Below are 26678 nucleotides of genomic sequence, written 5' to 3' on the forward strand. Positions count from 1 at the left end.
TACAGGCCAAGTTCTTATACTGGAGGTGGTATGTGTGCCTTAGCTCAGATTGGTAAGGATGTTCCAGGAAGACATTGTTGTTGTTGACATACTGGAGCTTCTTCAACCTCCAGGGGCACTGTGTGTGAACGGGGCACTGTCTCTCTGGGTATTGTTCACGACACTGACCCTGACCTCGGAGCCACATGGAGCTGCCTGGGTGTCCTGCTAGTCATGGCTAGATTTTTTTTTTTTTTTTCTTTTTAAGTCAAAGGCAACTTTTCTCAGCCTGTAGTCTAAACATGATTTTAGTTCTTTTGGTTTGATTCTACTAAGTTACATCATGTTTTCTATTTGGCTTTTCTCATTTGGATGGAGGGAAGGAATGAAACAAGAGAACAGTGACCTTTGGCTTCAACAAATCATGGCCACAGTCATGACAGGTACTGGGTGTTAGTATTTTCTTTATATTGTGCTCTGCTTTCCAAACGGCCCGTTCTCCTTGCAAGAGTTAAAGGTAAATGCGGTAGATACTAAAACCTGTGTATGCATGAGTTAATTTTCCTTGAAGTCGGTGCTCAAAAATTTCATTTATTAGGCCTTGCTAAGGTGCATAGCTTTTCTCTCTTAGACTTTCTGGCATAAGCACTAAGCGGTGGCTCTGCTGTGCGTGCGTGTGTGTGTGTGTGTGGCGGGGGGTGGTCGGCGTACTCTGTTTTCTCTGTAAACGTGTAGATTTCGTGGGCATCACGGAGACCTGTTCACCCAGGTGATGTGGTTTGTGTCACTCTCAGAAAGGAGAGTGAATTCAGAGTTCGGTGCTTTCTTACAAATAGGCCTCCCGCCTGGGTCCAGCTGTGCATTTTGCTGGGTGATTGCTGCCATGAGCTCCCAAGTTCACAGGAAAGTGTTTTAGGAGTTTACACGGCCAGGCTGAGGCCAATGGCTCCATGTTCCGGCTGGCCCCACTGCCCATCTCCTTTGACCCCAGGTTTTTCCTTGCAGGAGAGTGCCGCCTGACAGACTTAACGGATAACTGACTCTCCCCTTCTCTTTTCACTCTCTGTCCCTCTCTTCCGCCAGGCGGGCGCCTCGGTGATGTCTGGCACAGGAGAGAGCACTAATCCCGAGAACAGCGAGCTCAAGTACTCAGGTCAAGATGGGTTGTACATAGGCGTCAGCCTGGCCTCGCCGGCCGAAGTCACATCTTCGGTGAGACAGGATTCCTGGTGCGCCCTCGCCCTGGCCTGAGCCCACTGCCCAGGAGCAGAAGGCCGCATGGCCTGTGGGCATTGGGTCAAGCCAGCCATACCAGGGGGAGCATGCTGATGGAACATTCCTCTGATGCGTGATTTCCGTGCCTTTACTTTGAAAGAGATGTATTTTCCTTTCCCTCGAAGCCTGCTCTGCCTTACCACCCTACCCCCGTCTCTGAAGAGCCCGAGAAAAGACGGAGAGCTTCCAGGGAAGGGCTGGTGCAGCCCACAGCCTGTTGCCTCCTCCCTGTCCACGGCCCCTTCAGCCAGCCTGCCTCTGGGCCTGCCAGGGGCACCTCATGTCTGCCGTGCCACTTCCTGAAACTGGGACTAGGACTGGGGCCTTGCCTGCAAAGGAATATTGAAAGAAATTTTTTTTTTTTTAAAAAAAGGTTTTATGTGTATTGCCCCAAATCATGTGCTTCTTCTGATTGGTTTTGGTTGTTCCAGAATTTCTTCGTACCTTTTCCACACCTGAATTTCACCTGCTTTCATGGAGAAGACCATTTGAGGCCATTTGGTACACACACCTCTGGAGGCTGAGTCAGAACTGTGACTCAGTTCGCGAGACTGCGTTAATGACTAACGTACACTGTGACTGACGTTCTCTCAAAGTGCATATTGTGTGACTGATCTGTAGTCAGTCGGGATTTGTAAACAGGGTAGCAAACAAGATATTTTTCTTCCATGTAAACAATAATTTTTTTAAAAAGTGCAATTTGCGTTGCAGCAATCAGTGTTAAATCATTTGCATAAGATTTAACAACATTTTTTATAATGAATGTAAACATTTTAACTTAATGGTACTTAAATAATTTAAAAGAAAAAAATGTTAACGTAGACATTCTTAGCCGCCTTCTACAACTGCATCCCATTTCTATATTTCCAATTGCGAAAGAAAAAATATTTCAAGAACAAATCTTCTCTCAGGAAAATTGCCTTTAACCATCTGTTAAGAATTTTTATACAAGAATACCAGGATCCCCTCTTCATTCTTACTGTGGAATACGTGCTGGAAAAATTGCAACAAAACTTGACTACCTAACAGATAACATTTGTAAATATTCTAGGCATCTGTACACACTACGATGAAGTCTATAGCATGACTGACCCACAGGCAGGTTGGTTTACATTAATTTTTTTTTTTTTTAAATGGGATGGCGTATGGAAACATTTCTCCAAAGTTTCAAAAATAAAAAGGGTATTGTTTTGTCTTCTGTACAGTGAGTTCCTTCCCTTTTAGTTTCATTTGGATATTGTATGTGGCTAGAGATACTCACATAAAACAAGTGCCCGTGGTGTTTGCAAACTGCCTTCTGACTTCCAATGAATTGTCCTTTTGGAACTGCTTTCTTCCTTTGTTTATTTGAAGTTGGCACATGGAGTTAGTTAGCGCCTTCAGTTATCATTGGGGAAATGACTTTTATAAGTGAAAAGGACCCATGTCTATGACAGTATCTGAGATGATAAGCCTTGTGTGTAGGGACTCATCCTTGAAAACATTTAGAGAGTCCGGAGTCTTCAAAGACACTCTTACAACCCAGAAACAGAATTGTTTTCCCCTTCTAGTTCTCCTCTTGCCACTGAAGTCTCCCAGCTCATCTGAGGTTGAAGTCCTTAACACTCTTCCAGAAGGTAGGAGGTGATCTGGACAGTCTCTGGATTTCAGGAAACCAGGAGACTGTTTCACAACAGAAAACCAGGATTCTGCCATTTCATTTTGGCTCCTGAAATGTGGGACATGTTTTACTTCTTTCTTGTGCGCTGATAGTCACTCTACATTGAGTCTTCCAAGGGGGCGGAATTTTGCTTTGTGGTGGTCAGTAATGCAAGTGAGACTCTGGTATGTGTACCTGCGGAAGCCACAGAGTCCCACATGCACCCTGCTACCTCTACAGTGGGCTAGAAGAATGATCTGGTAGAGTCAGACTGCCAGGCTTCAGGTAGGTCCCTCTTCTACCTGCACCAGTGGCTCTTTGACCTTGGGTGAGGTTACCCTCTTCTCATTCTCCTCCTTGTTAAAACCAGTCCAGTTAGCATATGACTCTCAGGATTAAATGAGAGAACCCGTATGAATTGCCCAGAGCAGTGTGGGCACAGAGTAAGCATTAAGTGCTGACTTGGAGGGAGGGTGGCAAGTGCTTTAACCACATGAGGGTTTGGAATGCCTTACTCTCTGTGGGGTATTCAGAAGTTCATGGTCTGTGAGGGTATGATGTCCCTTGACTCAGCTTGTACTTTCTGAACAAGTGTGGGGTGAGTGAAATGGGGGATTTCCTCAGCCCAGGGGGGTGGCAGAGTTGGAGGGATGGACGGAGGAGGCACAAGAGAGACCGTGCTGAGTTTGGCTGACTATTTAAAAGAACAGGGTTAGTCTGAGAGCAGAAGAAAATCGTAACCTGACTACTTTTTTCCTATTTTTTCTCTTCTGATTCCCATTACTTTCAGTGCTTTCTGGTGGGTTGGGAGTTCATTAAAGAGTTAATAAGTTGAGAGTAAGAATTGAGTTAAATAAAATAAAATGAGTTGTTAAGAGTTGAGTTGGTTGGAAAATGAATTATTCGTTTTGGGGCTTTCAGATCATCTTTTTTCCTGTGGATGGTGTTAGATGTTGCTGCTTCCAAACCCAGCACACCATTGGGTTGCTAAAGCTCACTTTTTTTTTTTTTGTTTTGTTTTTAAAGAACACAAAAGGGAAGGAGTTCAAGCTTTCATAAAGTACAAGGAGCAAGAACGAGGGGAGTGGGGCTGCGTGTATGCGTATGTGTGTAGCCTGTCCTAACACCATGAACTCTCCCAAAGTAGGCCTTTAAACCATAACTTTCTCACCTGTGATTGTATAAAGAACTTAGATAATTTGTTTCAAATAGTGATGTCAGCACTATTCCGGTAGAGGGTGACCTACGAAAAACAAGTCCTGTTTCTAAAGGGAGGGCGTTTAAATAGATGGTGCATCTCAGGCTCAGGACCACATTACCATGGGTGGCAGAATTACTGTCGCCTGTCCATTTCAGGCCACCTTCCGTCACCGAAGGCTCTGTCTGGAGTCTCTTTCCGGGGTCACTATGGTGTTTCCTGGTGCCTGTGGGAGGGTCAGGAAAGCAAAGGGAGCCATTCATTTCCCCCTGCAAATAAATGAACTTCTTGCTCATGGGAAATGTTTTCCCCAGTCCTTGGAAACTTGATGCAATTTCAGCCCATAGCTAGATGAGCTGCTGGGAGGGCAATGCAGTAAGTCTCCGGTAGTTGGGCCGGGTTCCAGGCTACTGGGAGTTCGGGGCAGTGTGGCAGCTGTGGTGCGTTCAGTTCTACGTCCTGGCATTTTCCATGGGGTCTTCGAATCTGGGACTCTGACGAGGAAATAACTGTGTAGGCAAGGCCAGGTCGGCAGCAGGATCAAACACTCATTCAGGACAAGGCAGCTCTTGCTGATGAAAATGCCTTTTGTTTCTGGGTTGAAATAACCAAGTCAGCTTGGCAACAGTCGTTACCTATCCCCTGCTCAGAAGCTCTGATGGGCAGTCAGATATGAATTTTAATTATTTTAAGTCAGAAAGACCAATATGTTTTTTAGACCAGATTTTTCAAAAACAGGGTTTGTTGTAAAAATTCGGTACCTACAGCTCTGGCTGTTGGAGGCTTTGAGATAAATTTTGTGTGGCCGAACCTTCTGCTGCAACGGGGGTGCTGGGGTGTGCGAGACAAGGTGGGATCCATCTGTAGGATCCATCTGTAGGACCTGCAGAGGAATCCTATGCAGATGTCAACTACTAGGAGGGCTGAAAGCCTCAGTAAGTTCGTAGGTGCTCTGGATAAAATTTATGGTTGATACTTAACGCAGAGGTTCTCAAGAAAAGTTAGGAAGGGGCAGGTGCACGTTGAACCCCCGAGGTAGACCTTAGAGCAAGCGACCACGCTCCCATCAGGTACTCGCATCTCCCAACACTGCACCGGAGAATGAGTGGGACGGCTGGTCTGCGCTGTGCTTTCCTGCTTGGGAGCTAGCCCAGAGAAGCTGCTGTTAATTAATACTGTCCTAGTTAAAAGAGAAACTCGCTTGGAAGCTTTTTTTTGTTTTTCATTTTTAAAGAGCGGACATTTAAAAAACAGCCTAAAACAGCAATTAAAGATGAAATAATAGTATTTTAATTAGTGGAGGGGCTTCTATTTCAGTCGTCAGAGGTTTGAATCTGCGGTAAGGTAATGATCTTGGTATCTCTTCACTTTGGGGCAAGTCATTTCCTCCCTCTGGACCTCCGTCTCTGAGCAACCATAAAATGTGGAAATCAGGCAGCATGGCTGCTCGGAGGTCCTCCCATCAGCATTTGCTGCCCACGGGCCCAGGGGTGAGGCGATGGTGTGCCTGTGGGAAGCTGATGGAGTTGGACTCTCTTGTAGCTGTCTTCCAGTCTCACCACCACGGGTTCTGGTCTACGGAGTGCACGTGCTATCTGCCTGCTGCCTTAAGCCACAGAGGGTGAGAAGCCTGATCATACTCAGGAACATAGAGGCTTTGTAAGAGGTACTGCCCTAACCACTCATGCCGAACCTGCTTGGTCTGGGGCCCCGACACAAAACTTAATACAGCGATATGGACCCAGACCGGAAAATGGAAACGTCTGGCAGCTGAGTCGTCCGCAGAACAAGGAAAAAACAGCTTTGCTTTGCTTGGCCCATTGCTACAATATCTTGCAGTTGGTTTTTTATTTCTTGGAAACAACCAGCTTTTCATTGTTTGCTTTTTGTGTCTTCTCTTTAGCCATTGAGAGTTTTCCTGCGGGTCTTTCCACCCGTCCTTGGGGTTTTATCTCTTTTTGTGAATTCTGTTCCTTTAACACTCCAAAACTGGTCTGAAATAGCAAATGTTTATCTAGCTCAGACATAACGAGTTTCTGTACAAAGTGTTGCACAAATGTCCATACATGTAATCCTCATCCCAAGGGAACGAAGTGGTGCTATCCCCATTTTACAGATGTGTCTGCAGAGGCACAGAGAAGTAACTTGCCCAAGGTTACACTGTTGCACAGCTAGGATTTGAGCCCCAGCAGTCCAGCTCCAAAGCACGTGCTCTTACTCTCTCCATCCTACTATTTCTCATCTCGATTTAAAGGGGAAGAAACTGAAGAACGCAGAAAGGAAGCCAAAATTGCCTGAGACATGATGCTAGGTGGTCCTCCTCTCCCTCAGCATCTCAGAAATCCGTTATTGTGATTTGCAATATAGGTCTACCTGGATTGAAGACACCTAGTTAATTAATGTATTTCTAACCACAACACGTTTCTTTAGAACACGGAAGGTAGGGTGTAGTTAGCGAGAAAATAAGGGAAAGAGTTTGAAGGAATTTTGAGCAATTTACTTATGGCACTCCAAGTAAGGCTTGTTAATGCCCTTACCTGGCACAAAAGATGAGTAAAGCCTTCTGCAAAGTGTAAAAAGCCAGCAAAGTTATTAATAGTGGTTAAAACCGAACACGAGAGAACAAGGAATGCTTCATTGTGGTGCCAAGTCTTTCTATGCCTGGTTGTGCCAAGAAATTTTTTTGTTCAGAAAAAATTGTGCAAGATGTTGGCAGTGGTGTCTTGGGCTTTATCTTTTTAAATAAGTGTTCATTAGTGCTTACATCATTGTTGCTATTATTACTTTGCTAAGTGAACATTACTAATGATGCTCTCTGTTAGGGGTACTCAGACTTCTGTTTGCATGAGAAACATGCATTGTGTGTGTTAAAATTGCACAGCCCCTGACTCCTTCCTCAGAGAATCTGATTGTGCAGCTCCTGTAAGGCTGAAGATTGTGCATTTTTTGGCCTTGCATTAATTATAAAATTGCTTGAATAGTATAAAATTCAAAGGTTAAAAATTGGAATACAGTGAAAAACAATTGCCCTTCTTATACTTTATTCCCCCAGCCATTCTGTTCTTCTCCCAGATGTAATTTATTTCTTGTATTGATTATATGCACTGACTATCAATGCATACATAAGCATATGCAAGTATATATACTCATTTTTTTTTACATACCTAGTAGCGTACTAACTGCTTTTTTCACTACTATGGGTAGTTCATTATTTAATCAGTGCCTTACTGAAGAATATTTGTTTGCAGTCTTTTGCTATTGGAGCAGTGCTGCAATTATCCCTTATCTGTGTGATTTCACTCAGATGCAGATATACCTATAAGGTAAGTTTCTAGAAGTGGCATTACTGAGTCAAGGGGTATCTCTACTTTTAATTGGTCCTACAGAGGTTGGTTCAGTTTGCATTCCCCACAGACAATGTACAAGACTGCATGTTTTCCCATAGCCAAATACGTTTGTTAGCAAACATTCTGATTTTTGTCATTTTTGCATCTCTTGAGTTTTGTTTTGCATTTATCTTATTGTGAATACGGTTGAACATTTTTTTCCTATGATTAAGAGCCATGTGTGTAGTCTTCTATGTGAATTCTTTGCCCAATTTTGTTCATATTCTTTACCCATTTTTTCTACTGGGTTACTGGTTTCATTGATTTGAGAAGCTCTTTGTATATGAAGGACATTAGCCTTTTGTCTGAAATACACTTTAAAGATATTTATTCCTGGTTTTTCGTTTGACTTTGTGTATACTTTTAAAAGAAACCATGATGATTTTTTCTTTTTTAAGGTATTTCAGTTTATCAATCTTGTTTTTTATGGCTTTGGAGTTTTGCATAATATTTAGGAAAGCCTCCTCCACTGTTAAGATTTTTTTTAATCTCGTGTTTTCTTCTAGTACTTTTATGGTTTTGCTTTTGAGGTTTACATTTTGTTCCATCTGGAATTTTTGTTTTTGGTGGTTGTAATATGTAGAATATATATTTAACCTTATGTTTTTCCAAATGGTAACCGAATTGTCCCAGCATCATTTCTTGAATAATCCATTTACCTCCCGCTGATTCAAAATGGGAATTAAAAAAAATATGTAGATTCTCCTATGTATATGTATTCTTGTATAAATTCTTATGTGGATATATATAATATAAATTTTTATATATATTTGGCTCTATTTCTGGATTTTTCTATTCTGTGTCAATGATCTGTTTATTCATGCTTTGATCCCAAATTGCTTTACAATTCTATATATCAAGAGGGCTAACTCCTTTTCATTAATCTTTTTTAAAAAATGAGAACTTGATCACTATTTTCACTTTATTTACCATACAAACTTTAAATTCGACTTGTTCAGTTAAAATAAAAAAAACCTACTGGTATTTTTATTGGGATAATAACTAAAGTTTTGAATTAGGGAGAATTAATATCTTCCTGTCCAGGCTGAAGTATATCATTTCATTTGTTCAGATATTTTTTGTTTGCATCCCCCATTAGCATTTTAAACTTGCCATTTAGATCTTGTACATGTTTCTAGTGAAGTTTATCTCTAGGTGTGGTGTTTCATACTTTCTGATACTAAGAGTCTCATTTTTCTAATTAGTTGTTACATATGCTAAGTGTATATTGAGCTTGTTTCCCAGAATCATTCTGAATTTTCCTATCCTCTTCAGTTTATTCTCTGTTTTTTTCTGAGGGGACATGCAGTTTCTGTTTGCACTGCTGGAGGCCTGGGTATTGGTGGGAAGCCCTGATCTTGGTGGCGTTCCGATGAGGAAATACATACCTTCTAATGTACTTGTTCACTTAGAGATCATGGATTCATTTAACTAGAGAAATGGAAGGGACCTTCCTGAGGTTCGGCAGAGGAAACTGAGTCTTGAGAGGTTAAGTCGTGCTGGCCTGTGGACCCCGGGTTTCCAGGCTTCTGACTCAGTGGCCTTGGCTCTGGGCTAGGCTGAGAGGTCACTAAGTGAAACTAGAGGACCAAACACTGTGAGCAAAAATTTGGCCTTTGGCAGAGGCTAGTAACTTCTACTACTCTAAGCATTGCTTGCTTCGTTAATCAGTTTAGAAATTAACAAGCTACTGAGACTTGGGCCAATAGAGTTGTTCAGAGATTGCGTATGTCCCCAAACACCAGCTCAGAGTTACCTTTAGGGAGTAGCACAAATGACCCATCAGTCTCCAGTGAATCATCAGGCTGTATTTGCTGGAATAAATGAAAATATTGTGAGAGCAGGAAATCGGGACAAACACCTAAACTTGCTAACCCAAACAGCTTCCCTTTCTGAGCCCCTGGAGATCATTTATCACCAAATGGACAGATACACTCTGCAAAGTTTTTGTAGGCCTCACAGCTTGTAAATAAGAGACTGCATTCTTTATGCTCCCTTGTTGAATCTGGCAGAGGGAAGATCTCTGGCTTCAATCTGCTGGGCAATGACCAGTAGCTAAGCTAGCTGAGAGTGATGACTCCAGTCGAATGAACTTTGTAAACCCTGTGTATTTAATTCGGAGAACCGTACACTTTGAGAACACAATCCATCTTACTTGTGGTAAATCGTATTGGGAGCGCGTGTTGTGTGTAGTACCTGTCATTTATAAAGACCTACTGAATACCAGTTGGTCTGTGGGGAACGCACTGGCATAGATTATGTAATATTTAATGTTTCTGTAACTCTTAATCATCCCTATGCTCTTTCTTACACACTTCTTATTCCTTACCTACTTTTGACCAGGACTTTTAAAAAAAAATTTTTTCCCCATTTATGTTTTGTTGAATACTTGTTATTTCTCATACTTTGATACCACTAGATTCATTGCTGAAATTTCTAGTTGAATCCTTCCAGGAGACATTCCTAGACGGTGCCTCCTTTCCTTTCCAAATGAGTGAGAGGTTCCTTTACTTTGGAACTGACCAGAGAAACCCTGTGGTTGGTGGCTGTATCTTCGACGGGGGCCGTGCAGGAGGCTTCTCGGTTCAGCTGTCCTTCCTTGACTAAACTCTTCAAAGCAGTTGACATTGTGGCCTGCTCCATTTTCCCTGAGATCTCTCCACGTTTGACTTTTCATAATGTTACAAGTAAGTCAGAAGTGCGATGAGGGGGGAAGAAATGTGGCCTTCGGAGTCATGCAGTCAACACGTTTTGAATCCTGGCTCCACACATCAGGTCTGTGGCTTGACCAAGTTGCTTAAACTCTCCAGGCTGCAGTGTTCAGTGTTCAGAAAGAAGAGTGATATTACCATGTCAACCTGGCTTTGTGAAGCTTTGCGAAGGGAGGAACAGCATTTATAACTCTGAGCATGGTTCTACTATACTGCATTTATGAAGTAAACACTCACTGATTTAGTTGCTTTTTATTTCCCATATGCAACCTAGAAGAACCACATTCATTCATTCATCCTCTGTTAGAGATCTCCAGAGAAACAGAACTATATATGCATAGGTACATGTACGTGTGTGTACTTTTGTATGTGTATTTGCATGTGCATGTATATATTATCTCTGTGTGTATATTCTCTTCTCTTTTCCCCTCCCTCTAAGGAATTGGCTCATGCAGTGATGGGGGGGCGTGGATAGCAAGTCTGAAATCCATAGGGCAGGCCAGCAAGCTGATAACTCCGTGAAGAGTAGATGTTGGATCAACACCCATTTATGATAAAAACTCTCAACTAAGTGGGTATAGAAGGAATGTACCTCAACAAGATAAAGGCCATGTATGACAAGCCCTAAGCTAACAGCACACTCAGCAGTGGAAAGCTGGAAGCTTCTCCTCTAAGGTCAGGAACAAGACAGGATGTCCACTCTCACCACTTTTATTCACCATAGTGTTGGAAGTCCTATTATAAGCAATTATAAGGAAAAAAAAAGAAAAGCCATCCAGGTTGGAAGGGAAGAAGTAAAACTGTCACTATTTGCGGATCACATGATATATATAGAACACCCTCATGAAAGCCCTAATGACTCCATTCGAAAAATCAGTAAACAAATTCAGTAAAGTTGCAGGATACAGAAGCAATACACAAAAATCTGTTGTGTTTCTGTACACTAATAAACTACCAGGAAGAGAAATTAGGGAAGCAAGTCCATTTATAATTGCATCAAAAAGAATAAAATACCTAGGAGTAAATTTAATCAAGAGGTGGAAGACCTGTGAACTGAAAACTACAAGACATGAATGAAATGGAAGACATAAATGAAAGACATTTCATACTCGCAGAGTGGAAGAATCAGTGTTGTTAAAATAAAGGCAGTCAACATACTTAGTGCAATCTCCATCAAAATTCCAAGGGCATTTTTTCACAGAAAAAGCAAATAATCCTAAAATTTGAATGGAACCATGAAATACCCAACCAGCCAAAGGAATCTTGAGAAGAAATTTGGAGGCATGCTCCCTGATTTTAAACTATATATTATAAAAACATAGTAATTAAAACAGTGTGATATTGGCAGAAAAGCACGTAGATCAGTCGAACAGAATATATAGCCTAGTAATAGACCTGCACACATATGGTCAGTTCATTTACAACAGAGGGGCCAAAAACGTATAATGGGGAAAGGTCAATCTCTTCAGTAAATGATGTTGGGAAAACTGGGCAGCCACATGAAAAAGAACAAAACTGGACCATTGTGACACCATACGCAAAAACTAATCAAAGACTTGAATATAAGAACTGAAACCATAAAACTAAAAAAATAAGCATAGGTGGTAAGCACCTTAATGAAGGTCCTCGTGATGGTTTTTTGAATCAAACCCGAAAATCAAAGACAAAAGTGAAGATGAAACTAAGAAGCTGCTGCATGGCAATGGAAGCCATCAGACAAAATGAAAAAGCAATCTAATGAATGGGAGACTATATTTGCTAATTACGTATCTGATAAGGGGCTCATATCCAAAATACATGAATAACCCATACAGTTCAGTGGCAATAAAACAAAAAATCTAATTAAAAATCGCGCAGATCTGAATAGACATTTTTCCAAAGAAGACACGTACATGGCCAACAGATGCATGTGCAGGTGCTCCGTGGCCCTAGTCAGGAGGGAAGTGCAAATCCAAACTGCAGGAGATATTTCCTCCCACCGGTTGGAAGGGCTAGCATCAGAAAGATGATAAACAAGTGTTGGTGAGGCTGTGGAGGAAAGGGGACCCTTGTGCATGCACTCTTGGTGGGAATGCAACTTGGTGCAGCCAGTAGAAAAAAAGGGACTGTGATATGATCCAACAATTCCACTTCTGGGTATTTATCTGGAGAAAGATACATGCACTCTCTGTTCACTGCCACGTTATTTACAATAGCCAAGATACAGAAGTCATGTAGGTGTCCATCAGTGGATGGACAGATTGAGAGAGACATCTGTGAGTATTACTCAGCCATAAAAAAGGAAATCTTGCCATTTGTGAGAACATGGATGTACCTTGAGGGCATTATTCTAAGTGAAATAAGTTGGGCAGAGAAAGACAAATAACCATCTGATCTTTCTTACATATGGAATCTAAAACAAAAACAAAGCCCTCCGCAAAAACCCAAACTCAGATGCAGACAAGAGATGGGTGGTTGCCGGAGGCAGGGAGTGGGAGGTAGGAGAAATGAGTTGAAGATGAAAAGTAAGAGTTGATGTTGGAGTCTTGAGTCTCCTTTGTAGGGTAGTAGTCTGGAAACTCTGGCCCCATTTCTATGCTGCATTCCTGAGGAGGCGTTTCTTCTTTGGAAAGTCTTAAGGCCTGCCATTGACTGGATGAGGCCCACCCTTCTTATGCAGGGTAATTGTTTAACTCAGCTTACTGCTCATATGTTAATTACATCTAAAAATTATTTTCAGAGCATCGTGTGGACTAATACTGGGGACTTCCGTAGGCTTGTCCCTGGGTGGGGACCGTTCTGTACGAGGGTGTTTTCCTGAAGGGCGGGAGCTGTTGACTCCCGTCTGCCCAGACCTGAGCCTGGCTTACCATGGTCTAGCTGTGTGACTCTGGGCAAGTCACTGGGTTCTTCTGGGCTTCTGCTTGGATGTTTAGACTTCACGCACCTTAATGTTTTCTTCTCCCTTTTAAGACCGCATTTCTCTGCTCCTCTAGTGTGGGTACAAGATTCGCAGAGACTTGTTAGGAATTCACAGCTTGTGATTGCTTCACTTTTTGGATAGGACTGTGTTTTCAGATGGTATTAAAAATTGACATCACATGTTTATGAACCAGAAAAGGGGTGTCGTCTTATCATGGTGATGTGATGATGTCGTTCATCTACTCAGTATTTGAGACATGTTTTTAGGTTAAAAAATACTTTTTAAAAAAGTATGCCTCATTAAAAAGACATGTTCCCAGCACAAACTCCAGGTAATGACAGGTAGACTCACCTTCTGTATTAGCTTCCTTGAAACTTAGGGAACTATAGAGGATCCTGGGAAGAACCAAGACTTTGGAAGAAGACAGGTCTCGACTTAAACCCTGCATTTCCACTTACGGCTGTGCAAACGTGGTCGTGATATTTGACTTTCCTGACTCCCTCCATGTATACTTATTTGTAGAGCGAGAGTAATGGGACGTCTTCTGGGGTTGTTGTGAAATTAAATGAAATGCTGTATGTGAACTGACAAGCATTGTACTTGACACCAGGTAAACTTGAAATAAAGATGAACTCCTTTCTTATCCCCAGGTGTCTCTGAAGTTCTGGAGACCAACAGTGCCACTTAACTGTGAGGCAAGAGGCTTACTTTAAGGGGTGTGGAAGAATTCTATCTGCTTAAAAAAAAAAAACACAAAAAGCCCCCAGATCCGACCTAGGGTGTGGTTACTATCTGAGTCTATCAACTGAGAAAGGGGAGGGTTAGGCCGCTTTGGAGTGCCTTTTTTTTTTTTTTTTAAACAGATAAGCTATACTCGAGGAATCAGCCATTCTTCCATTCTAGGAAGAAATGATTAATCATTATAGGAAGTAATTTTGTATTTTATTTTTTTTCCTCAAGTACCTTACCAATGAAAGTAATTACGACTAGAAACTTAGGTTGAGAACAATTTTGGGAGAAGTAAGAATGGAGGTGGGCATCCCTGGTTTGGAGTTGACCTCTTGGAGTTATTTAATCCTGTTACGGTTTTAATCCCTGTCGTGATGTCTCCAAGGCCACAAGGGGCTTGTATATTGAAAAATAAATCTGTTTAATGCTGCTTCCTAGCAAAAGATTTAGAATACCATCGACAGTAGGAATAATGACAGATAATGATGAGTAACTAAAAATGGGCCTCCATGGGTTGCTGGGAAAAAGTTCTTTTCTAGCTGTGGAAGATGGGGAACGTCTGGTGCTTCCGGAACCCAAGGACGGCTCATGCTGCCCACCAGCAGGGGTGAGCACAAGGGCCTGACCGTTTCCTTTCTAGCAGATTTATCCCCAACCAAGATGTCCTCACCCTGTAGTCCACTGGTTTCATTCAAGCTCCAATTTGATGTTAATTTCCATTGACCGGTTTCTTTCACCTGTTCTATTCTTAAGTTATTCACAGGATTTTTTCCCCCCTGAATGTGATTTTCATTGACCCCAAGTGGCTGCAGTTGGCAGTTGATGTCACTGTATCATTAGACTCATGGCTCTTGGGGTTGGTTACTACAAACCAGTCAGGTCAACAGACGGACAGGTCAACCGCCGGCCACTTGCTTCAATTCCACTTCCATGTGGAGCTCACAAAGCTGTTTCTGGCAGGGCTGATTTTAACCAGGAGCCAAGGATCTGGGGTTCCTTGCTCTTCTCTTACAAAAAGTAGAAAGGCAAGCTCGCTTTTGCCTGCGGTGGATACTTCCCAAGGCCTGGAGCCCAAGCAGCTCTATCCAAGCTGATGGCTGCCATTTATATGGTGAGAGAAAGAATGAGAAAAGAGCGAGCATAGCACTAAAGATACCTGTTTCTCTAGAGCCTGCGCCCTTTGGCATCCCTTCCAGTGCTAGGCCGGGTTCCAAGAGGCTGCAGTTTGTGGCCCGTCCAACAGCTTGTCTCTCGCCTGAAACAGGTGGGCCGTCAAGAGGGAGTCCTCTGTTCCACTGGCCTGATCTCTCTCTCCCTCAGGCAGTGGAGGACAGGGGTCCTGTAGCTCTCAGCCTTACCCATGAACACACAAAGACAGAGACTGCCCTGAGTCCTGTTCACAAATTCCCTTCTTAAAGATTTGCTGCTCACATTCCAGCAAGGTCAGGAAACAGGAAGCCACATAGAGGAAAGAAGTACAGAGGGAGAGACCTTGCAGAGAAAAGATCAACTCTCAAATCTGATCCACTAATCGACTCATTCTGTTAACTTCAGGTAGGGTAGGCAATGGGAAGAGAGACGTCTTTAATTAAGTATTTTTATTTCAGTGAAATATATAACCCAAAGAGCATATGTATCTGCATATATTCCAGTTCAAAGAATAATCATGAGATACTCAGGTACCCACCACACAGCATAAGTAGTGAAACATTACCAGTATTCGTTAATCCCTTGGGGGGCTCCAGGAACAGATTTCGGTGGTCAGGTAGGTATGTGAATCCACCATACATTTACATTTAAATATGCCAAATTATCACCTCTTTGGGCATTCTCCAGATAAGAATGGGTTTTATTTTATTTTATTTTCGAGTAAGCTTTATGCCCAAAGTGGGGTTTGATCTTACAACCCCGAGATCACAAGTAACATGTTCTACCATTGAGCCAGCCAGGCAGCCCAGATACAACCTGGTTTTAATGATTTAAGGGATTCCTGACTTTCCCCACACCTTTTTTATTAGCCTCTGCCCCACCCTAGCCACCATTAGAGATTTTCCCTAACCTTTATTGGCAAAAACCAGGTTCATAATCCATCTAGAGAGGCCTGATTCTATGAATAACATCCACTAGCTACCTGACTCTTCCTGAAGTCTGCAGAAGCTTGAGCCAGGACTTTACAGACTTAAGGAAGAAGCCGTTACCCTTCTTTCAGGGGAAGGGGGTGGGTGGGGAGGTTGCAAGAGGATTTTCCTCTCTTTAATAAACAGTCACCGAGGCTTGCAACAAAGATCTCTTTTCTTCGGCCTTTCCCAGAGGGATACTGTAGAATGATATCGTATGTTCTGTAGGGACAACCTCAGGAACTGCAGGCTGAGTGGATGGATGGTGCAGGAAGGTTTGATCATATTAAGACAGACATAGCTGAGAAGCCCTTCTGAGCGATCTGCCTGCCTCTGAAGGTCCAGAAGCTTCTCCCATTGCTTATCACTCAAAAACAGGCTGTGATGGTTTTGTCACCCACATCATTTTCTGGGTGTCACCGGATACTGTTTCTAGGATTTTTAGTGCCCTCCACCCCATTCCTATAGCACAGACTGCTGGGCTGAACCTGAACCAGTTTTCGCTGTCCTAGCTTCGGCTGCTTCCTCCACAGCGCTTTGAGAATCATCTGGATGTGAGACCCAGATAGATCAAAGTCTGTATTCCTTGGTCTTGTTTCAGAGTGACTTTTCCTTTATTTTGAGTCTCCTTCCCAGAATTCCATTTCCTTACACCACCAGGTGGAGCTTTTTGGTTCTGGACCCAGAGGAACTTTTGGTCTTGGGGTTTTTTGGGGGGGTGGGGGGGAGTGGAGGATCTTTTGGATTTGTCATTGTCACTGAGGGGCAGGATCCAGGCAAAAGAAGAAACTCCTCCTTATTCCTCTTAGGAAGATTCAGGCCATGGTGCAGAAGGTTACTCCTGAGAGCCTTGGTTACTCCTTGGAGCCTGAGGGTGGGACCTTATTCTGAGTCTCCGATAGTTTGTAGAGGACCTCAGATCCATTAATGGAGGCCGAGGTCACTAGTGAGTCAGGTGGAGACTGAATTACCAGCTAAGAGCAGGTGATCATGACCTAGGGCCTGCAAATATTTGGACTTACTTGAAAAATATATGTAGGTAGGTATGTACATTTTTTGGGGGGAAGGTCCATTATTTTCACCGTATTCTCAGAGGCACTCGTGACTCAAAGTAGATGAAGCATCAGTGATCGCTTCTGATTACTCATTCGCAATCAAATGAGAAAAATAGGAGCTACAATAGAATTTTTCATAAACCTAAAATTTTTAAGAATGCCTTTATTTTGGGGTTATGTCCATTCTATTTCTTTCTTTTTTGGGGGGAATATTGATATATTTTGGTGCTTTTAAGGGATAATGGTGCTAGTGAATGGTAACAAACACAGGAAGAAGTTCTTTCCTGACAAAGTCGAAAGTTAATAACACCCCCAGTTATAATTTCTTTTTCTTTTTTCTGGCCTGTGAAATCCCGCATCTTGGGAACCACTAATCGAGAGCCTTGCTGTTACATTTGTGTGTGATTTCAGAGTGTGCTGTTGTCCATCACTCTCTACCCCTTCTCCCCTGAACATGAGTTGCCTGTTATGCGTACAGCTGTCTTTAAAAAAAAGTATTAAAAGATAAACTGAGGCATGTTAAAAATTTTAAGACTTTAGTTGAACAAAAAATTGATTGGAATGGGCCCCAACAAGTAGGAAGTGGCTAGGAGTGCTCGTAAAGTCTTAGGACAAGAATTTTATAGAAAAGGGGCGCCTGGGTGGCTCAGTGGGTTAAAGCCTCTGCCTTCGGCTCAGGTCCCGATCGCAGGGTCCTGGGATCGAGCCCGCATCTGCTCTCTGCTCAGCATGGAGCCTGTTTCCCCTCTCTCTCTGCCTGCCTCTCTGCCTACTTGTGATCTCTGTCTGTCAAATGAATAATAAAATCTTTAAGAAAAAAAGAAATTTTTATAAGGAAGATGCAGAAGCAAAGCAAGGAAATTATTTGATTGGCTAAAAGCTTAAGTGGTTTCCCAGTGTGGAAAGCCTAGTTGGCCATTAGTAATTGGTTGTCCGGGTTTGGGTTTTCTTAACCTTGAGGCATTTCCAGGCTTTGGGTTTGATTTGCTTATGTAGGCTGTTATGGTGTTGGAATCACCTCAGTCTGATGGCCTTCTCCTTTAATTAATGTAACCTAGTCAAACCCAGTTACTTGTGGTTCTAAGAAAATGTAATTATCACTTTGGGAAGATAACCTAATCTTCCTGGGCCTTAATTTTCTTTCTTTACTTTTTCCGTGTTTTTTTTTTTTTTTTAAAGATTTTATTTATTTATTTGACAGCGAGACACAGTGAGAGAGGGAACATAAGCGAGGTGGCAGGGGGTGGAGAGTGAAAGAGGGAGAAGCAGGCTTCCCTCCGGAGTAGGTAGCCCAGCGCGGGGCTCGAGGCAGGGCTCCATTCCAGGACCCTGGGATCATGACCTGAGCCACCCAGGCACCGCTGGGCCTTAATTTTCTTACTGAAATCAGAGTTGGGCTGGTACTTCTTAAAATTTGGTCCAAGTCTAATGTTATATAGTTCACATGAATACAGACCAGAGCCTTGAGGGGAATAGGGTAGAGAGAAAACTCTCTTTTTTGATTTTTCACAAAAACCACAGTGGGAAGGACACCTGGGTGGCTCAGTGGGTTAAGCCGCTGCCTTCTGCTCAGGTCATGATCCCAGGGTCCTGGGATGGAGTCTCACATCAGGCTCCTTGCTTGGCAGGGAGCCTGCTTCTCTCTCTGCCTCTGCCTGCTTCTCTGCCTACTTGTGATCTCTCTCTTTCTCTCTCTCTAACAAATAAATAAATAAATAAAATCCTGAAAACAACAACAACAACAACACAGTGGGAGAAAAAACTGGGGGGGATCTGTTTAAACTTCTGGGTTACATGATTCTGTTAACACATGCTGATCTGGTTTTATGAGGTGTTCTTCATGAGATTGCGTAGCTTTTGTCTAAAAGGGGTTAATACGCTTTTTAAACGAAGGTGGGTATAAGCAGAACTGATCAAAAGCAGATACAACAGGGGCACCTGAGCGGCTCAGTTGGTTCAGCATCCGACTCGTGATTTCAGTTCAGGTCATGATCTCAGGGTCGTGAGGTCAAGCCGCGGGTTGGGCTCTGCACTCAGGCCCAGGTGTCCTTGAGATTTTCTCTCCATCTGTCCTTCCCCCTGCTTGTGCATGCTTTCTCTCTAAATAAATAAACAAAATCTTTAAGAAAAAAAGCAAATGGAACACTGATAAAAGCAATGAAAATAAGTAATGCTCAGTTCACTGAGCTCTAACTGAACTTCACAGTCATGACCTCATGACATCCTGCAAGGTAAGTCTGATCATCTCATTTTTATCGATCTAGTCATTGGCTGGCTAGCCAGGCAGCGGCAGAGCTGTGATCTGAACCCAGATACACTTAACTTGAAAGCTCCCAACCCATCGAATACACCTCAGATTCAGTTTCTCTTCTTTATGGGAAAGTTTGAGAAGCAACTGGTTTAGGCAACTTGATTTTTAAAAAAACTTGTCCTACATGATAATACAGATCAGGTGTTCCTTTGCTTGATGGTTCAAGGAAAACCTTCTACTGAGGATGAGAGAGTGAAGTTCTGTTTTTAGAGCCTGGAGTCCTTGCTTACTGACCGGTTTGTGAATTTCTGATCTCCGCTTGCCTATTTCCTTCCTTGAAAACTGAATATATCATAGAATATACAACACCAAGAGTGAATCCTATTATAAATGATGGATTCTAGGTGATGAGGAAGTTCATGGATTCCAACAGATGTGTCAGTCTAGCGTGGCTATCCATCATGGGGGCAACTGTGCATGTGTGGGGAGACAGAGTATATGGGAACTCTTAGTACTTTCTACTCAATTTTGCCGTGAACCCAAAACTGCTCTAAAAATATATATTAAAAAAAAAAAAAACTGACCCAACACAATTGAGTATGTGAGCTGGTAGGCTTTGCCAAAGATGGGAGAGCCAGAAAGATAAAGCCTGTTAAATTCTTTTTTTATCCATTTGGATAAAAGGTGCTTTTGAAAGAGAGGGTTTTGTCAAGTGCCATGATCTCATCATCTGGCAACACCAGTAGGAGAGGAGCCAAGGGAAACCCAGGGCGTTGACGTGTGGGTGATTCAGGGGCCCACACCGCTGACAGTGAGCAGCCCCTGGTTTGGAGTTGGTGGGAGGGGGCAGGGGACATGCTGTTCCCTTTCGGGTTGTGCTGATCAGTCATGAGAGCCTGGAGGCTCCCACCTTGGGCTTCTGCCTGCCCAGAAGTGCCAGGCGCTGGCTTTTGCTTCTCTTTGTTGTTTTGGGCTATGTTTCCCCCTTTGTTCTTCCATAGATGGTTGCGAACTGTGGTGGTGGCTCTTTCAAGGGCTTTGCTGACACTGGGCAGCCCTGGATCTCCATGTACGGACATTCCCGCCCACTCCCCAAGCTGTGCCCTCACAGGCAGCATCTAGGGGCAAATAACATGCCTGAAACACACCCTTTAATGTGTTTTGCATGTGGTTTTGTGTGTTTTTTTGTTTGGTTTATTTAATAATATTACTAGCCTATGTATAAAGCTTTATAAAACTTTTCATTCCTGTATCACATTTAGTTCTTACGACGGTATCTGGTCAGCGGGTGGGTGAGCGATGGTATTAGAGAGGCTGGGGGCTCGTCTTCTGGACTGTAGAAAGAGAAACTCAGTGAATGAAGTGACCTCCTTCAGCTCGGAGCCGCAGGGCGACGTGGGTAACATGGACCATGGTTCCGGGACTCTTTCCCGTCCCGAGGTTTCTGGCCACCTTAGGCCCTGGGGTCTCACTTGTGCTGCTTAAGTACCGACAAAGTCAGCTAAAATAGGGGATGCTTTTCTTGGTAGCCATTGAGGGAGAAGATTAATCCTGTGTATTTGTGTTTGTGGGATTTTCCCCCAAGGTAGCACTTTCTCAGGAGATTTAAGATCCTGGGTAGGAAACAATAGGCAAAATGATTCTTTAGGAGGACTCTCTCCCCTTCTTCCCTTTGTCTGTGCTGTTGTGGCCAAGCACTTACCCAAACCTTTCTTAATTTTATCCATAGTGCTACATTTTAAGAAACAAACTCCACAGGAAAACAAAGCTGAGCGAAGTGGCTGGCCTCCTCTGAGGGACACCCAGCCCAGGTCACATGAGGAGCCATGACACCCTCGGGAAGCCGGGCTCCTGCTGACAGGACGGGGTATCAGAATCGCAGGCAAATGGTCCAAGTGGCTGTTCAGTATCTTCGGCTTTCACAGCTTCCCTTCCAAGCCAGTAATTCCCTTGAGTCCCTTGAGTGACCTGTGTTCCATGCTCAGGTGGTCCCCCGACCCCTCCCCAGCTGGCTCCTTCCCCAGCAAATGTGAGAGATGGCTGATTGGCGCCCCTCAGCCTGCTGCAGCCCCATAGGCTATAGGTGGATATTTAAGCCTTTTTTTTTTTTTTAAAGATTTTATCTATTTATTTGACAGACAGAAATCACAAGTAGGCAGAGAGCCCGATGCAGAGCTCGATCCCAGGACCCTGAGATCATGACCAGAGCCGAAAGCAGAGGCTTCAACCCCCTGAGCCACCCGACGCCCCTATAGGTGGATGTTTAAAAAGAACAACTCTCCTCCCACTCTGCTCCCCACGAGCTACTTGGATTAACCCTGGAAGGATGTTTCCATTAAGGAAACCACCGTAGCATTGAAGAGTTTTAAACTGGAAAGGCGCACATAGAAGGAATGCCGATGAAGTCTGAAAAAAAGGTAAAAACCTATCTACCACGACCATCTGAATGTGACTGCAGTCCTTGTTTTTCATATTTGCATTTTTCCTAGTCTTGCTCCACGTTATGTGTGTGGGGGGGACCGTGGCAAGTTCGTTGTGACCTAGCCTTTTGGTATTGTGCTTCTCGTGTTCACCACACACACATTCTCCATGTTCATATACTGCCTTAACGATGATCTTTTCCACAGTGTGTCTGCACAGCACTTACCACGCTGACACCTTCCGTGGGCTAACCAGTCTCGTTTGATGGACATTTTGATTGTTTCTAGTTTTTCTGTGATTGAAACGGCCAGGAGCATTCTGGTGTGTAGAAACTTTGTCCTCTTTGAATTTGTCTCCTCTAGGAAATACCAGTAGGGACCATTGAAGGAAGGTTGCTGGAAGGATGGTTCCAGTCTTCTGCTTCTGTCCCCACTGAAGGGGACGCGTTCAGTGCGTTTAAGCCATCTCCCAGGGGCCACTCTCTGAAATACTTTCTCCGTCCCTTTAAAATGTCCCTCCTCGGGGTGTGTGTGTGTGTGGTGCGGGGAGGGTTTGCTCCTGGTTGGCACAGGGGGTTAAGTGTTAGACTGTTGATTTCGGCTCAGCCTGCAATCTCAGGGTGTGAGAACGATCCCCACGTCAGGCTCCAGGCTTAGCGAGGAGCCTGCTTCAGACTCTTTCTCCTTTTTCCTTGACTCCTCCCTCTGCCAAATAAATAAATAAATCTTTTTTTTTTTTTTTTTTTAAGATTTTATTTACTTATTTGACAGACAGAGATCACAAGTAGGCAGAGAGGCAGGCAGAGAGAGGGGGGAAGCAGGCTCCCTGCTGAGCAGAGAGCCCGATATGGGGCTCCATCCCAGGACCCTGAGATCATGACCTGAGCTGAAGGCAGAGGTTTTAACCCACTGAGCCACCCAGGTGCCCCAATAAATAAATCTTAAAAAAAAAAAATGATCCTGCCTCAGTTCCTGCGTATGCTTCTGCCTTCTTTTCCTACTCTTCCTTTTCCCAACCATCATTCTTCAGCCCCCTGTCCACCCCGTGGACTCTCGGTGAGGATCGATCACCCCATTCCCCAGAAGGGCCTTCCCAGAGTGATCGATCCTTCCCTCCTATCCCTGCTCCTTTTTGAAGAACTGCCCTCTGGGGGATGGAGAGGGGAGGAGAAGAGCTTGCATTTGAATCTTATCAGCCCCTGCATCTGATGTCTTGTCTAAATATTGTTTCTTGTCCTGCTTATGTCACAAGCCCTCAAGGCAAGGGCCATGCCTCTACATGCCCGCCTAGAGAAGAGAAAGCATTGCGGGGGCTCTTATGTTGTCGCAGTGAGGTGTTAGTGACTGGAAGACGGGAGTAGATGTCTCGGGAGTAGAAACTGTGCTACAAACGAATGGGACTTCCTGGGAAGACCACTAAGGAAAAGGTCTTCACAAGAAGGGGGGTGATTCTGAGCTTTCTCCAATGTGTTCAGAGAAGAGTCGGGGGTTTCTGCTACTGGGAGATTCTGACATCCAAGTAGGCACCTGGATGGGGTGCTGCGCACTTGGACAACACTTGCTGGTGTATTTTGTGTCCCAAGTTAAATTCAGGGCCTTGGACAAGGGAGTGACACAAAAACACGGCTGAGTTTTCTTTCAGTGACCTTGAGCAATGGGACTGGAACTTCTTGACAGTTTTGATGTTTTAATATTTGAAGTTTCTGAATGGAGGATAAACTTTACAGAGGATGTTTCAAGTCTAAAAATCTCTTGTTGGGACTATCCATTCACTGTGACATCAACAGAGGGTAAATGGTTATCTTTTTGACTATTTTAAGATATTAGCAATACATACCTAACCTCCCTTGATGATTTCAGTTAAGGTCTTTCATTAGTTATGTAGGAATTACAAATAGGATAGAAATCAAAATCCTGTGTGGTCAGGACCTTTCACATCAGGTTTTCAAACAACACAGATGAGCAGGATGTTTCTCCAAATGGGTGGTTTTTTAATGCAGAATATGTCTTTGGATTTGAAATGTGTTGATGGTTATGAATTTGTGAATTTTAAAATACAAATTGCATAGGAAAGATGCCTATAACTCTGTTTACATATTGTTAGATAGCTCAGCAAGCACTTTAATACACATCCTCTCAAGTCTCGTAACAACTGATGAGGTAGATGTAGGTCTACTTCTATTTTATAGACGTGGACATGGAGGCAGAGGACAGTAAGGGATTCAAGGCGATAAGTTGTCGGATCAGAATTTAAGCTCAACATCATTCATCGAGGTTCACGTTGTCTCTCGGATAGGGAAAATAATAATTTCTGGTGCAATCGCATCCTTTTTCTGTCTTTATGAGTATTCAGTGATTTGCCCTTATGATCCTTTCTTATTGCCTGCCTTGTGGGTATCATTCTTGTGTTGTTGAAATTCCAGAGAATTCCTTGGACTTTGTATTGGTGAAATAGCCAATACCTGCAGCCCAGAAATGGCAGCCTCGCGGATTTTCAGGAAACAGAACTGGAAGAGGGGAGGAAAGGGAGCCAACTCAGCTAAAAGCATCCATTAGACACCACATGAAGCCCACAGGATGCATTTAAACAGAACTGTTCTGAGATGGGTGAGTTGAAGGAGACTTGACACTACGAAGTCGTGTTTGGAATGCTGTAACTACCCCAGAAATACTGTGGGTGATGCTGCCCTGGGAATGCTGATTGGAATCTCCAGTAGATCTAGGTTCTCCTTGCCACGTTTTGGTTCCCTACCAGGAGCGAATACTTTTTTCAGCCTCTAATAGGCAATCCATAAGTGTTCAAATTACCTTTTAATTAAATTACATGAATGGTCTACATGTTTTTAGAGTCCACTATTACATCCACTATTACTACTTGGTACATCCACTATTACTACTGTGTGACTTTGGGAAAGTGACTTCATCTCTCTGTGCTTCATTTATGAAGTGGAGATGGTATTACTCTCTACAACATAGGGTTATTATGTGGATTGATTATTTTTATTTTTTTACTGTTCTCTTTCTTTTTTTTTTAATTAAATTCAATAGCTGACATACAGTACATCATTAGTTTTTGACATAGAGTTCAGTGGTTCATCAGTTGCACATAACAGCCAGTGCTCATCACAACCCATGCCCTCCCTAATTAATGCCCATGGCCCAGTTATCCCATGCCCCCAACCCCCACACCTCCTGCAACCTTCAGTTTGTTTCCTGAGTCAAGAGTCTCTCATGGTTGTCTCCTTCTCTGATTATTTTTTAAATAAGAACCTTAGTAAGGGGTCAATAAATGTTAGCTATTACTATTAATAGTAGTAGTATTAAGGCTAACTTTTCTTCAGCTGTGTTATAGATGCTAGGTGTGTCCTTCAGTTGTTACTCAATTTTTTCATTTTTTAAGAATTGTAAAATACATATACCCTTAAATTTACCATCTTAGCCCCCCCCTTTTAAAAATATTTTATTTATTTACTTGACAGACAGAGATCACAAGTAGGCAGAGAGGTAGGCAGAGAGAGAGGGAGAAGCAGACTCCCCACTGAGCAGAGAGCCGGATGTGGGGCTTGATCCTAGAACCCTGAGATCATGACCTGAGCCAAAGGCAGAGGCTTTAACCCACTGAGCCACCCAGGCATCCCCATCTTAGCCCTTTTTAAGTGATTTTAAACCACAGCTCTGTGGCTCAAGTCTCTTCACACTGTGGTGCAGAATATGTTATTTTAAGTGGGGAGCAGATCAGGGAAGGCATGGTTGCAGATGGGTGTGGGTGCTCTGTTCGCAGCATTCAGGGTCTTGCTCTGGGCATAGCCCAGTGTGGGGAGCGAGCAGGGTGACCAGGCCATACGGAGGAGAACCAGGCAATTGTTGTCCAGCTGTTCTGTGAGCAACTGAGAGGCTGACACTCAAATATTTATGTCGTGTCATCTCTCCACTTTGTTTTTATCCACTTCACGGGCTTCATTGGCTCAATCAGTTCTTTGATCCTGCAAAGTAAAGCCCGGGTTCAGATCCACTTTGCGGACATCCTTTGTTTGAAATGTCAGCAAATTAGTGGGTAAGAGAACATTTAGCAGTGCAGTGTGCCACAATTCAGAGGTTCATGATTCAGGTCTTAATCCGGATACCTGGATTAAGTGTGGAACTGAACGCAGTCATCTGACTGCATTCCTTGAAATGGACAAGCCCAGAAGTTTACAAGATTGATTTCTGAAGGTCGTAAGGATGTGACAATAAACAGACTTCCATAAAAAATGGAAAGCCTATACCCGTATCTCCCTGAGATTGTTTCTTGAAGTTGTTACTTGTAGAATTTACTGGAATTCTACTTAAAATGATGTCATCCTTTCCCAGAACAGGTTTTTGTGGGTAGTTTCTAATGTGTAGCTTTTCAGGTAAGTGCCTGTTATCCCTAAGGCTAAATTTGTTATTTAGCTCTTCTGTGCCTGTTAAGCTTACAGGTGTCAAAAAGACACGAGCTTTTAATTACATTTATTTTCCAGCTTTATTGAGATATAATTGACATGTAACATTGTATAAGTTTAAGATGTACAACTGCAGTGATCTGATATATGTGTATATTACAAAATGATCATCACAATAAGGTTAGTTAACACATAGTTATAATCTTGGGGTATATGTTGAGAACTTTAAAACTCTAGTCTCCCTTAGCAACTTTCAAATATGTAATACAGTATTGTTAACTATAGTCACAATGTTGTATGGTATATCTCTGAGACTTGTTCATCTTCCAACTGGAAATGGGTTTCCTTTGGTCACTTTTGCTCATTTCCTGCCCTGTTCCTCACCCCGTGCCCCTGGCAACCACCAGTTCTTGTGAGTACAGTTTTTTTAGACTCGATGTAAAAATGTGATCGTACATTACTTGTCTTTCTCTGTCTGACTTATTTCACTTAGCATGATGCCCTCAAAGTTCATCTGTGTTGTCGTAAATGGCAGGATTTTCTTGGTTTTTGTTTTTTGGGTTTTTTTTTTTTTTTTTGATCTCTGGATAATATT

At 43.1% G+C, this 26678-nt stretch overlaps 1 protein-coding gene across 10 annotated transcripts in view; it reads left to right on the plus strand.

The window, feature by feature from the left end:
* GATA6 (GATA binding protein 6) overlaps positions 1–2456 on the plus strand; it is a 32188-nt gene extending 29732 nt beyond the window's left edge. For all 10 annotated transcript variants that reach the window (XM_059409330.1, XM_059409326.1, XM_059409336.1 and 7 more), the window contains one exon: positions 1063–2456. In XM_059409330.1, coding sequence (XP_059265313.1) covers positions 1063–1230 — 168 coding nt within the window. In that variant the 3' untranslated portion in view covers positions 1231–2456. The remainder of the gene's footprint in view (positions 1–1062) is intronic.
* Positions 2457–26678: the final 24222 nt, after the last annotated feature.

This window comes from Mustela nigripes, chromosome 8 (assembly GCF_022355385.1).
Source record: "Mustela nigripes isolate SB6536 chromosome 8, MUSNIG.SB6536, whole genome shotgun sequence".
Lineage (NCBI taxonomy): Eukaryota > Metazoa > Chordata > Mammalia > Carnivora > Mustelidae > Mustela > Mustela nigripes.